This window comes from Cygnus olor, chromosome 5, assembly GCF_009769625.2.
Source record: "Cygnus olor isolate bCygOlo1 chromosome 5, bCygOlo1.pri.v2, whole genome shotgun sequence".
In the NCBI taxonomy this organism is placed as follows: Eukaryota; Metazoa; Chordata; class Aves; order Anseriformes; family Anatidae; genus Cygnus; species Cygnus olor.
Genome location: NC_049173.1, coordinates 4,181,313 through 4,195,680, shown reverse-complemented (window position 1 = coordinate 4,195,680; position 14,368 = coordinate 4,181,313). Strand labels below are relative to the sequence as shown.

The following is a 14,368-nucleotide window of genomic DNA, read 5'->3' as shown; positions in this document are numbered from 1 at the left end:
ACAATACAGCAATGTTCACACCCACACTTAATGCACTTTATGAGCAGGCTGCAAAAAAAATAATCACAAAAGGAAGAGGAAAAAACACAGAAGTCAAATAATTCCGATTTTATATTCAGTCTTTGCAAATCAAGGATGTCCTGGTTTTACTATTCATTCAAGGCAAAAGTCTACACAAGCATGTCAAAAGCTGTAATTGAAAAACAGTAAACACGACAGTCTTGAAAATACGTTTAATGTCTAATCTTATACAAAAGTGACAGCATTTTCAAAAAAATATCAAATCCTGTATTTATAGCTTCTCACTATCATACAGCAATATTTGTTTCATCTAAAGAAAATACAGCAGCAGGTGATAATCTATACTTTAAAGATGTGATTGCTTATATTTCATATTGTAAACAAATGCAGTATGTCGATCTCAAAGCACAAGTCAAAACAAACTTCTCAGCAAGTTAACTCAAGTGATGCATAGAAACGTACAAATTCCATTGCAAAAGCTTCAGGCCAGAAGTTGCTCACACTTGACATAACATGTGATAAAGTTACTACACGGTATATAGTGACAACTGGAGTTTTTACACAATAGATTAACAGGTATACCCTTTTCACTGCTATGCAAAGAACTTTGCTCACAAAAACAAAGGGGTTATGAAACGGTTTTCATGACCTCAAGAAATACGCATATACATTGAAAAACATCCCATATATACTGAATTTTAGCCTAAATGTTCCAGTAATAAATCCTGTCTACCTCAGGAAGAACCTAGAAGTCTAGTTACTTTCACAAATCCCCTTTCCAGAAGTCAGTACTTGCTACATTTGCTTAATCCTTTCCTACCTCTTCCCATTCCCTGCAAAGACACGTGACCAGTGCAATTTTAAAATGGAGTGCTGCCACCACGACCCATTCGTTTGGAGTAACTGTTTTTCACTACATCGATTTATCATCTAAGGCTGGAGGTATTAAAAAAAAAAAAGCACTTGAGCAAATGTAGGCAGTGTTCTACCGTGTTTATTTTTAATCAGTCTTGCCAAGATCAAAGCCAAGTCTGTTGTTTGGGAGGCAAAGGGGGCTTATTTAAGGTTAATAAAGACTTGCTGCTCTTTTGGTTCCGATTCCTAGGGTTACAGACGCTAGGTTTTAAGCTGAAATGTTAAGTGTTTTGGTTCAGTTCCAGTAGTGTCTTCCTAAAATAATTTAAAAGTACATGTACCTTTGCTATTAATTTTCATGACAGTTTAAAACAGCCACGGCTGACTGCTTCCCTCTGCAAAAGAATATTGCAAAACTTTGCCGTAAAGGCTAAGACAACTAACAAGCATCACCACCAGGTCACCCCACTTGTTTTTAAGAAGTCCATCCTATGCATGCAGGAAGCCATGATAAGGTATGGGGAGAGAATTAACTTGCTTTCACAGTTCCACGACACAAAGACTCCCTAAATGAGCTACCATGTTAAGCAAAATATGTTCCTAATTCTACCTACAGAGGCTAAGTTAGGATCTCCCCAGCTGGGGAGAAGACAAACCATCCATGGTCAAATCTAGGCTATGGAGTACCACGAAGATTTCCAGAGCTCCTCACTGACACGTGGCTGCGCCTCGGTAACGCTACACTCGCGTTGCAGTGAACCCCCAGCATGCTCTTTGCACGGATATGGCAAGAATATAAAAACTTACTGCAGCGCCCCTCGAGAGGAGGGGCAGCTACACAGCAGTGCACAGGCTTCTAGACATTCAGTTACTCCCAGATTATGCTAACTCAGTGAGGTATGCAGACACCGAGCTGAGAACAGAGGACTTTTCTCCATTACCACGTTCGGTGGAGCCCCCAGGAGACCTGCTTGTTCCCAGCTGTGGCAATAAGTATGGCACAAAGGATCTTTGTAGCTGACACAACTAAACGCCAAGCCAAAAACTGCCGGGAAGGGAATTGCCAGATTGGTTTTTTGATCCTTTAAGCTCAAGTTGAGTGTCCAGGGACTCTGAAAACATCTGCTGGGTTTACACAGCCCGGCAGACAAATTTTAAATGACTAGAACCCAGGTCAGGAACGGGGAAGTACCTAAGTGGGAATCGATTTCTCTTTACATCGACCAAGCCAAACTTCCAACCACCACAGAATGAGAATTGGCAAGATGATGTCCTCATTTGCATGCACGAAACTCACATTGGTTGATTCAAAGTTAACTGCACATCCAGGTTATTTCGTTTGCACATAAATGCCTGTTTGTGAACATGAACAGTGTGCTGACAAGCCAGGCCAAGTATTTGAAATGTGGATCTTCTCTCCCGTAGTCCCGGACTGAGCAATTGTTTTGAGTATATACAAAATGCTGAGAAAGCCTTCAAGTTCACACGCTCTGTCTCTTTAGTTTGAATTACTGTAGCATGTTCAAAAATCAGATTTCTTGACAAAAATCTTGAAATACTCTTTATTGACATTTTAGAATAACCTGAAAATTGACAAGATATGACTATCCATCCATTCAATAACCAGCACAAGTCTGGCAACAAGACTTAAAGCGTTCATGGAAATTTAGGAATTTTTAAGTCCTTGGGCCTGATTCTTTATGATCCTTACTTGGCAACTCCCATTTTTCCAAGAAGTATTTGCCAAAGTAAGAACCATGCATTTATTGTTATTTCTGCTCTTTGACACTCATTTTGTTAAACCAAACAGTTACGCTAGCGTATGAGCAAGTTAAACTTATGCAAATTGCTCCTTCATACCTCAAATGCACATACAAGAGGCAAGTATTCTTCATAGCCCCAAACGTTACTGAAACAAAAACTGTAAAAATCTCTGTAAGTAGTGGATGAAGGTGGAAAGCTACAGTACTTTGTTGCCCAGAATGTATTCAACGGTAAGGCTGCAAGAGACAATAAGTCATCGTCAATAGAGGGTTCTCACAAAGCAGTTAATCCACAATTACAATAATTCGGTTTCTAAACTAAGAATGTATCTTTACAATTTGTTATTCCCTAGCTATGCGCCCGAGAAGTGATCTCTCTAGAACACAGACTAGTACATTTTCTATTTCCGAAAATTATTACAAGCCTTCTCCACAATGTTTTGTCTTTTAGAGAAGGCTTTCCAAGTAGTGGAAGACCACTACAGCGTAATGCTTAGACACGCCGCAACTTGATATAATTTGACCATTCTGGCGTATATAGTTAAGCATTTAAGAAGAAAACTGGCTGTTATTCCTCTGACTACATAGAGGAGACAGGCATGCTCCAAGTCCTTACCTGCATTAATAGGTCTTATGCTACTGCATTTCCATGCTTAAAAGTTTACAGGTTTACGTAATTCAAGCCAAAAAAAAAAATTAAATACTCACATGGGGACCACCAGGCATTGACGGAGCACCAGCAGGACCAGATGGCACTTGAAAAGGATTAGGGGGCGTAGGATATAGTCCTGGAGCCGGGTATGATCCTGTGGGTGGAGGAAACGGACCTGGCGGTGAAGGTCCCCATGTTCCGGGCGGGACCGTACCCCATGGTACTGTTGGCGCAGCCCCTGGAGTCTGGGTAGGAGCAGAATATGGCCCTGGGGGTGGATATGGCATGCTAGGTGCAGGATACTGCCCTCCCATTGTTGGTCCCCATGCTCCAGAGGGCATGGATCCCCAGGGCCCAACAGGAGCCGGAGGTGCAGCTGGCTCTGTTGGACCACCGTAAGGTCTTGGAAGCTCTGGAAAGGGCATATTTGGTGGAGGATACTGCCCTGGTGGGACAGGACCTGGCACAGTTGGGGGCGGATATGGACCTCCAGGAGGAGGGCAAGAGGGTCCGGTAGGAGGAGGAGGAAATGGAGCAGGCGGTCCAGGGGGCATTGAAGGATACATTCCTGTTGGCGGAGGTCCGAATGGCACGCTGGAAGCGGACGTGTTTGGCGGCAGTCCGGCTGGCCCCGCAGGGGGAGCGCTCGGGTTGTTCCAGGGGTTCGACGCCGGCCAGCCCTGCGGCGGCTGACCAGGCTGCTGGCCGGGCTTCGTGCTGCTCACTTTGGAGGTTTTAGCAGGCGACTGATCTGGTAAAGCATCTGCCAACTAAGAGATAAAGCATTAGTGAGGGTGCAGAGCGCCTACCGGGCGTGTCAGTTGCACACATTCACCCGCTATACACGTGTTTGGGTTGCCAAAGCGGGAGAAAAGAGCTACTTGGTGCCGCAGAGGTGGCTACGTTCCCTTCTGCGCAGCTTCTGCCACTGAGGGAGAAGGGCATTCTGACATGCCACAGCTCTAGAACCACACATAAAAGGCAACCTGCCACACGCAGCAATAAGCAATTCTCGGACAAACCCCAAAAAGACTTTCCTAAGTTTCCATTATTGCTATTCCGACACCATTAAAATACAGCTCCTTTGTTAGGACCACAGCAGAGGAGACAAGGCCCGCAGCAGATTTATGCGCATAAAATTCACAGATCGTTACGTCTGCTAAAGAGGAAAACACTATCACTGCAATAGCAGGAGAATAAGCTCAGCTGTAAGCTCTCCTTCTCGGAGAAGTGTCTTAACTTTTAGAATGAAATAACAACTGGCAGATCTTCAGGAAGGAGAAAACATTACTTACCGAAAAATCATCAGTTCCAGACATTTTGCTGAAAAGTAAGGTAATACAAAGTGAAATTTCTTGAAAATAAAGTACACCAAGCAAGAGTTCCTAAGAAATTCCACGTTTGTCTCATTCAAACTGTAACAGATGTCCAATGACAGCGCTTCTCAGCAACAGCTCTATCTCAGTGACTCGGGTCCACACAGACACCAGCTACAGGTCTCATGAAAAACCAAAACTTCAACCTCCGCCTGTCTCAGCTCAAAATGGGACCGACACAAAGTGAAAGGGCCACAATGCCAAGAAAAAAAACAATACTGAATCCATACATACTCGAATCCATACATTCATTCTACAATACCAACCAGGCAGCCTACCCAGCGATGCCTGTGACATGTTCCTGGTCTTTTCTAAACTGGGACACCGAAGCTCTGGCAGGCTGCCTGCAGGTGAAGTCAATGCCCCTAAAATTAAACGTGATGACACCCCCATTCAGACCTTATTTTCAGAAGCAGAAGAGCTATCTATGGATTTGAGACACACTAAAGATAGTAGATGCGTCTATTTACTTCCACTGCCTGCAGCGAGCCAGCGAAGGCGTTGTTACTGCGTGCCTGATTGCTAACCTCTCGGCACTTGAGAAGTGTCCAAAATAGAGACCAAGGAGTTGTGTGCTATCATGAAGGCACCGACTTCACCTCGAGCCTTCCGACGCTTCACCGTGATGAAAACTGACTGACTGCTGATCTTTATTAGCCATAGCAAAGGGCAGCCGTCACAAACCCGACGTTACGTTCAGTTCGACTGACAGGTACTGACTAGAGGCGAAGAAATCTTAAAAGGATGACCAAGAGCAGGTGGAATTGCAACCAGAAGGTCTATGGGGAGGGTGTGGAACAAGGAACATAAGAGGAGAAGGCGAAATACAGACTCACAGGATTGTTTAGGTTGGAAAAGACCTCCACGATCATCACGTCCAGCCGTTACCCTAGCGGTGCTGAGTCTACCACTAATCCCTAAGCGCCACAACCACGTCTTCTGAATACCTCCTGGGGTGGTGAGTCAGCCACTTCCCCGGGCAGCCCGTTCCAAGGCTTCACAATTACTCCTGCCTAGCTGAATCCATAAAAAAAAACCTAAACAATTCTTGTGCATAGGTTAAAGATGGTGAAAACCTGACTTTAAACACTGGCCCATCTCAGGGGTTGAGGTCTGTACAGACAGCCCCTGGCAAATGGGTTTATAAATTCCCACTAAATTTCAAATGATGTAATGCAAATCTTGTGCATGTAACTAGTCTTCCCTACAACTCTATTTATTTATTTATTTATTTACAATCTAGAGAATATTCTAATCTTAGGACAGCAGTGGCCTGAGCAAGGGGCCATTTTCTCCACATTGCTTTTCATCTTCAACAGCAACTAAAAGGGAAGAACAACAACAGGCACAACGGCCTAACTCTTCAGCTATTCTAAGCCCAGACTTCCTAAGTTACAGGCAGCTCCTATGGAATAAAACTCAAAATATCGCTTCCACAAACCCGTTTAGCTTTCTCCTTGTACTTGCAACATCTTTTGAGGAGAAGCTCCATCTGGGTGCTGTGTGTTACACAAAGGGGCGCCTCCCTTTTCTGTCCTAAAGCCGGATCCTCCCAGTTTCAGGTGATGCTCCTTCATTCTTGTGTCTTCGGAAGGCGTTAAGTCTATTCTCACCCACCCTGCCCATGCTGCTCATTACTCTGTACATTTCTCCCCATTTTCTTTCAGTTGCTCCTTCTCCAGGAAGCGATGTAGTCCATTTCCCTGACCCCTTGTGCAGCACCCACTCCATCTCTTTGATTATTCTCACTGCTTCTCTTTGAGGTTTCTCCAATTCTTTTTTTATCCTTGGAGATGAACGACAAGAAAGAACCGCACAGAATTCAAAGTGTGGGAGCAGCACTGATTTACACAGCTCCATAATTACGTTCGGGTTTGTCCTCTATTTCCTTTCTAATACTTCTTAACACTTGATCTGCTTTTTGTTCACTGCTCCGCTGACTTCTGCAGCACTGCTTCATTCTTCAGCGGTAAGGGTCAGCCCATCGTTTTATATTTGAATAAATACAATACAGCCATCTAACTCTGAATCATATCACATTTCTCTACACTGAATTACATCTGCCATTTTATTACCTAAGCCTCACTTTCTTGAATGCCTTCCTATCAACAAGACACCGTTCATCTCATTCCCCAAGTTATTTATGATCATACCACGCAACCAAACCCCTGTGGAAACAGTGAAATCCCCAGGTTATACCTAGGAACTTCGATAAACCTTTTAAGAAATGCACGTTTACTTCCAGTCACTGCCCTGGTGGAAGCCAGTGGCTGCCTGCAGGAAAACAAAGGCTCGTCAAGGCTCTAACACCGGCTTACAACAGCAATAGCTCCCTCCCTTACCTACAAATACCTGTATCTTTGTATTTAATCGGCTCAGATCAGCAGCCATTTGTTTCGAGTCGAGGAACCAACTGAAAATCACCAGGAAGATGTGTTCTGCTCCTTTCACGAGCTCAGCTGCTTGAGGCACCCACCAGAAAAAGCCCCTTTCTCTGCAACAGACACCACTCGTGTTAAAAATGCCGTGCGTGGTTCATTACAAGAACTAGCGAACGAACAGAAAGTGATCCTCGCTCTTCAGTGGCGCTGTAGCTCCATTTGCCTAGACACGAAGCTATTTGATAAAACCCACAAAATACAGAAAAATCATTAATCTGGAGCCAAGTACAAAAATAACTTTTTACAAAGATGTGCGTGTACGCGTAGTCATATGCGAAAGAGCTGGTTAACGGAAAGCAGCACCAGGACGGGCCAAGAGAATCGTCCTTTCTGAGGCAGGAAAGATGGGATGGGTAAATGCAACTGAAAAACATACAAGAGACTGCAAATAGCCCGCAGAGAAAGTCAGAGCACGTGCTGCCAGGGAGAGGAGGAGGAGAGGGAACAGACCCAGGGGGTAACTCAGAAGAAGATCCCGTGACAGAAGTGACAGTCCGTAGGAAATCAAGCCAAAGTGGCGGATGGCTACAGCAGAAAGAGGCCTGCCCACAAAACACCAGCCGTCCCCAATATTTATCAGCTGCTAATCCCAAAATATTTCCGGGCCATGAAAATTAAGGAAACAATTCTGCTGCACGACTGTTCGGAACAAACCTGCCGCTAAGCACAGCCCGTAAGGAGACTGCGTGGCTCTCCTCCGTTGGCAGGCAGGCTAGAGCAACATTTGTTGGCAACATTTGGCATGACGGGGCCCGTGCCAAGCACGTCACGGATCCTTCTGCAGACAGCCCGGCCTACCCTGGGGACATTTTTTAAACATCTGTTTAATCTGCGTACCGCCACCTTCATTTAATAAGAAATTGCTCCTGTCGGACCCCTTCAGGCAGCACACAAGCCGATCTGTACTTCAATCCATAATCCATATTCTGTTCAGGTTGCGCAGCTCCCGGTTGCAATCCCAGCCTCACAGAGAGAGCAGTTTTATTTGCAGCACTGCCCGAGGCATTCCCGTGCTCACAAGCGATGAGAAATCAGACGCTGTTGGGTAGAGGACCTCCAACTTGGTCCCCTTCAGAGCTCCCGTGGGCTCACGATTTCAGAAAAAAAAAAAACATGCTGATGCATTTTGTTGCCTAGATTTTCAGAGCTGGCGGGGTTACCAAACGGACTTTCATTTTCTCTTGAAGCTTTCCTGGAAGAGCACTGCACAAGCACCGGTGTGCGTAGAGAATGCCAGGGCTTGTAGCAGATATTTTTATCTCACTATCCCGCCACATTTGAACTCCATTTCAAATTATTCTTTCCCGGGGCTGTGGGGAAGAAGGAGCGAACAGAAGGAGGGCTCGAGGAGTTGAAGGAATTTGGCAGGGCGCGGAAGGACTACACAACTGGCAGCGTTAAAGCTGAAGTCCTGCTTGCGTCCACTGTGCTGAGAAAGAGGATTTCCTTTGTTTCTGAAGGCCACCGCCCCCGCAAACATCCTCTGCTTTCCAGAGGCACAGAGCCTGCCAGCAGCACCCCCGAGAGCGCACACGGCCACAAGCGGGAAGCTGAAGCGAGATGACCAACGTCTCCGGGCAGCGAGGAGAGAAAAAAGCAAAAGGCACAGGATCTCTCTCATCCTTTACCCTGGAGAGCGAACAGAAGCACGACAAGGAGGACTTCCACTGCACCTACGCAGGAACTATACAGAGAAGACGTCTTCAGCCCAGAGCCTGAGGCCTCTGGGGCACCCAGGAGCTCCCCGAGGAATTAACCACCAGCAGGCGAGACAAGGGAGCCTGTTGGGCTCCAGGCTGCAGAAAGGTTGAGAAGTGCCCCTAATGCAGCACCAGCGGGCTAATTCCACCGCCAGCATTCAGGACCGACCGAAATACACGGCAGTTTTCAGAGAGGTCTGTGAAAACCCCGCTCCTGGAAGCGCGGTGCTCCGCGTGGCACACTAAATCCTTCGGCTTCCACAACAGAACGGCGCCGCGATGTTTTTGCTGCTATAAATCCTCCCCGCTCGCAGCCAACCCAACTGAAGCCGAGGGATGCAGAAGCATTTTTTCCCGTGCTCTTGCCCTCCCTGGCTTTTCTCCACCACTGGTCCCCAGCGGCCCCCATCAGAGCTGTCCAAAACCCTTTTTCCTCCTCTTGCTAAATCTCTCCCAAGCTTTCCCAATTTTACAACTGCATGGCATTTTCCGAAGGCTCGCTGTGACAGATTTAGTTCCCGTCTCCAAGATCATCTTTCAAACACAGGAAAAAAAAAAGCCTCCTGGATGCAACAGGCTCGGCTGCGTTTCCACTGGGTGGCACGGCTCCGTCAGCGACGAGGCTCTTTTGTCACCGTAACGTGACTAACGCCTCCAGCACAACCCCATCCCCAACGAGACTGCTGCCCACATAAGCCTAAGCACCCGACACAGATAAAATGGAAGGGACCAAGTCTTTGACAGCTTCTGAATGTTTTCGGAAATATGCAAATTTCTGCAGCTTCTACCTTCGGGCGTTAAGAATCAGCATTTTATAGCTGTCCTTTCCCATCTTTAAGGCCTCTTCTGAAGCACTTGCGTACCGTGCGACTCTTTGCTCTGCCCTACGGGGTTTATTTGGGGGATAAACGTAATTCATGAACAGACTGAAGAGAAAAAACAACAGTTAGCTGTTAGCAGCTACTCTAGATGTGGTGATTCCTGCTTCTTCCACGTCTGCTTTGACAGAAGAGGGCAGAAGGCGGATTTTTAGTTTTCAGATTTCCAAAACAGATTTAGTCAAGAACAATGACGACGCGTGCTGGCACATGCTCTAAGTCACCGACTGTCAGAGAAAGCAATTCTCCAGAAGAGGCCCCCTCAGCTGCCGGGACCCGTACACCACACGGCCGTAAGGAACTGGAATCCCGTCCAGTCTGCCACCCGTGACAGCCTGCTCACTTTCACAGCTGCCTCCCCACCAGGACGCGACCTGATGGCTTCTGACGGTCACTACCCCACAGACGGCCCTGAAAGCAGCAAACACACATCGCTTCTCAGGGGGCTGCGCGCCTGCCGGCTGCGGGAGAAAGCCAGCTGAGAACTGCCACAGACGACTCCTGTCCGCACCTCCCTGCCCCAGGCACCTTGCAGATGTCAGTCCAGCGGCCCACAGGAGCTACAACAGATCTTCCACAGCTGCCTCTGAACTTCCTTTAGAACCACGCAGTCCATTTACATCACACAATCCTTGGTTCCAGAAGCATGCTTCGTTTATTTCTAGCTTTAACTTCCCGTTATCAATTCTTTGGAAGGCTTCCTGAATGAGCTGTCAAGGCTATTTAAGGAACACCTGCATTCTCCTCCTATCAACACGATTTACTCAGGAATTATCAGCATTTTTGGTTGGATGAGACAGACTGACCCTAACCGTCAAGCATCCTCCTCAACCGCGCTGCTTTTAAAGCAACATCAGACCCGCGTGTCACGTTCCAGTGCCAGACAAAGGCACACGCCTCTCTGCTCCGTTACAGAGGGGTTTTTTTTTCCAGGTAACTGCTTTTTGGGACACAACCTCACTCCATGGATACAGCTGGCACCTTTGGCTTCTCGACTTGGCACTGCTAAGACATGCTGGAATGAACTTCAGGCCCAAAAGTATCTAAGGTGCTTTATGGGATTGGACTGACATTTAACATTCATTTGTGCATCACTCACTGGTCTAGGGGAGTGAGCCTTCAGGGCGTGTCATTTTTGTTTTGATTGAGAAGGAAGAACTCTTGCTTCTTACACCTACTGACAAGAAGGCTGAACAAACACCCCCAGGTCAGCACCGTTTCCTGAGGCATCCACCTCGCAACAAGCTCTCCCTCCCAGAGGAGACCTGCCAGATGAGTAACTCCCTCTCCAGGAAACGTGCTGGTCGACACTGCCGGGCGCTAGCTCTTCCATTGAGTCACCCCCTTAAAAAAACAGCAACACCTGCGAAAATTCACTTCTCGCAACGGAATACCGACTCCGAGACTTTCTTTAAGGAGAAACGTTTGACATAAAGGGCTATTTACGAACCACGCACGCCCATTTACGAACCGCGAACCAAACCCCAGCCACCCCCCAGCACACCGCCCCTGACCGACCCCCTCCCCCCCCCCCGCCGCGCAGCCCGAGGCAGGGCCCGGCACCGCCGCCGCCGCCGCCCGCCCTGCCGGCACCACCAGCCCCACCTCATCCCGGGCCCAGGCCCCGACGGGTCAGAGCCGGGGGCTGCCCCGAGCCCCCCACCCCCACCCCCATCCCCATCCCCATCCCGGTACCTGCCGGCGGGGCGCGGCGCGGCGCAGGCCGGAGCGGAGCGGAGGCAGCAGGCGGCGGCCCCGCAGCACCACCGCCACCCCCTCACGCCCAGGCGGAAGCGGAAACTGCGTCACGCGCCCCCGCCTCCCGGAAGAGCCTCGCGCTCGGCCACGCCCCCCTTTATGCCCTCGCCCCTCCCGCCCTGCGCGCGCGCGCGCCTGGCCACGCCCCCTCACGCGCCCCTCCCCCTTCCCTCTCCCCCCTTCCCGCCTTTTCGCGCCGCCCCGCCGTCACGTGACGCCTTCCCGCCGCTCTCCTGACAGGAGGCGCCCAACGGCCGGCGCCCCTCAGGGAGAGGAGCCCCCACACGGCTCCCCCCCGCCCCGCCCGCTGCCCTCCGGCCGTGTTTGGGCTGTGCACAAAATGGCCCTTCCACAAAATGGCCCGTTTCCACCTTTCGTGCCCGCCCGATGCTCCCCGGCACGCCCAGAGGCGCTGCGGGTTGTCTCCGAGCGCTACCTTTGCCCGCATGCCTCACGCCCTCGTGGTTAAGGGCTGCTAAATATAATGTGGAGTCTTCCTGCCCTGCCCCTCCGAGCTATGGCACTAATCCGGCAAGCGTTTGCATACAGGCATAACTCCGTTAAATTAAGCGGGGTCTTGGGCACACATAGCTGTTCATGTCCCGTCCACTCCCCTTGCCCATGTGCATCTATTTGCACTCCTCAAGGTCATTATTTGGCCATTTCTGGAGTGACTGGGAAAAAGGAGCGGGAACGAGCCCCATTACAGTATTACAGGCATTACCGTAGCAGCAACAGGCATAAAAATGCATTATTTTTAGTGATTTATTTACATAATTTTTAACTATCTAACCCAAAAGGGTATTCACCACAGAGGCAGTCCCACTATGACATGGTAACTCAGTTAATCAGCTCACTCAGAGTTTAATTAAACACTGGAAAATTTAGGCTGACTGCACACTCCTTTCACAATTGCCTTTCCAAGGATGGCAATCGCTGGGCGATCGTGTAGAAACGGCACTTCTGGCATGGCCTCGTGGGGAAAAATGAGCAAATAATAGCGAAATCCATCTTCCTGCAAGCTGTGTGCCGAGGTTCAGCGAACCCTCGCTTTTTCCGTGCTCAGAGGCCCTGTCATGGGCGGCTGCTGCCATGTCCGGGACTGCCAGCGGTGACAGCAGGAGTCCCTGGAGCATGCTGCTTCTTCCTGAGCAATCTGGTAGTTAGAAACCTTAATTAACGAGCACACATGTGGCCAACGATGGTTATGGTACCTTAAATATCAAACAGGGGCTGCGATAGCGCTTTCCATCAATAGCCTTACCAGCCAGCCTCGCCGACCTTGATGTCGGGCTCACCCGATGTACAATAAATGTGTCCCCCTTGCTGCAGAACAGAAAGGATGATGCACTTCTGTGCAAATATTTGCTTGTATACACAGCTTTCCGCTCCTTCAGGCAAATGTGGCTCTTCCTCTGTGTATGCTGAAGGTTGTGGAAAGAGCTGCAGATGCAACTTCACATAATTAGTGTGCAATTGATCCATCTTAGTGCCAGGAATAGCACTCGGGGGGCCCAACACCGAGCCCTGGCCACATCCTATTGGAAGACAGTACACTCTAAATTATGCAATGGAAAAAAAAAAAGTTAGGATGAAAATACAAATTGAGAGCTTGCATGCAATTCTGAAGGAAGACAATGGAAGCTGTGTGAAAGAAATTTTGCTCCCAATTAGTAAGAGCCATTATTTTCTGTGCCTCCATTTTGGGACCTGCTATGGTGTTGTTTCAATTACTCAGAGGGGCGGTTTCATGTCACAGTGTGAAGGCAGCTCTTTATTACAGGTCCACATTGCAGGACCTATTGACTCTACGTTGCAAGTGCAGACGACTTTGTTTTTCCTTTGGCATCGTATAAATATTTGGATTGGAAAGAACCTGTGACCTAGCCTCCTGTTCTAAACAGGGCCAGCTTCACACCTTGTCCAGTTGGGTTTTGAGTATCACCAAAGACAGAGATTGCACAACCCCTCTGGACATTCAGTCCTGTCCTTAAATACTGTCACAGTGAATACCACCATTATGCCTTGCGTCTAGTCAGACTTCCCCTCGCTGTGACTTGCGACCGTTGCTGCTTGTCCTTCTGCCATGTGCCTCTGAGAAGCACCCGCCTGCTCTGTGATCCCCCCTGTTTGTACCTTGTTGACTGCAGTGAGATCCTTCCTTCCCTTTCTCCTAGCTAAATCCCAATTTCCTCAGCCTCTCTTCATGTCACACACTCTAGCCCCCCAAACATATCAGTGAGCTCCCTCCTCCAGTGCGTCAACATTTTTTTTTGTTGGCTTTCAAAGGCAAAATTGGGCCTGTCTGCTTTAGAGCAGTAGACAATACTTCAAGTAAGTTTTTAATCCCGTTACAAGAAAAATCATCCTGTTCATGAGTTCATTGATCTTAGTTTTGCTGGGAATGGAGGAGCACAGACAGTGAGCATTTGGATCTCTCCTGTTGGACTCTCACTTATTTATCACTGGATTTCAGTTCCTAGGTTTCCAACAAGTCAGATTTAGTACTTCTCAGGGACAATAACAGAGATTTTGAAATGTGACAAACATCAGAGTCAGGAAATTTTATTGCACCCAGAGGGCAGTGCATGCCACAGACAATAAATTCAGAGGAACAATAATAGTATCTTTCTTGTACCTCCTGCTTTTACATCAGCTAGTAAGAAGGAGGAAATCCGAGACATAGCAGAGGCATCCTTTTCTCTCCAACCAGAAAATGAAAGGATTTGTTTTTATTTGTCTAGTGAGATTAAAATTATGAAACGTAACATCAGTTTTAGTTAAGAAAATTGCCAGTCTTTGATAACGGGCTCGAAGAGCGAGATATAAGATCTTGAGCTTCAGTTGCAGTGTTGGTTCTGGCTGCGTTGTGTCACTCTGCTTTTATATTCATGCTTCACTGTACACTGTGAACATTATGCGCT

The 14,368-nt window shown here is 48.0% G+C and overlaps 1 protein-coding gene across 2 annotated transcripts; it reads right to left on the bottom strand.

The window, feature by feature from the left end:
* Positions 1 to 218: 218 nt before the first annotated feature.
* MAPK1IP1L (mitogen-activated protein kinase 1 interacting protein 1 like) lies at positions 219 to 11,513 on the bottom strand. Of its 2 annotated transcripts, none has more exons than XM_040558268.1 (4): positions 11,382 to 11,513; positions 4,587 to 4,614; positions 3,348 to 4,061; positions 219 to 2,876 (listed from the first exon to the last, which is right to left on the bottom strand). In XM_040558268.1, the coding sequence occupies exons 2-4, from the start codon at positions 4,608 to 4,610 to the stop codon at positions 2,865 to 2,867; spliced, it is 750 nt and encodes a 249-aa protein (XP_040414202.1). In that variant the 5' UTR covers positions 4,611 to 4,614; positions 11,382 to 11,513; the 3' UTR covers positions 219 to 2,864. The 2 variants fall into 2 exon arrangements, with proteins under 2 accessions (XP_040414202.1, XP_040414203.1); XM_040558269.1 differs by having other exon boundaries at positions 11,386 to 11,498.
* Between the last annotated feature and the right edge of the window lie 2,855 nt (positions 11,514 to 14,368).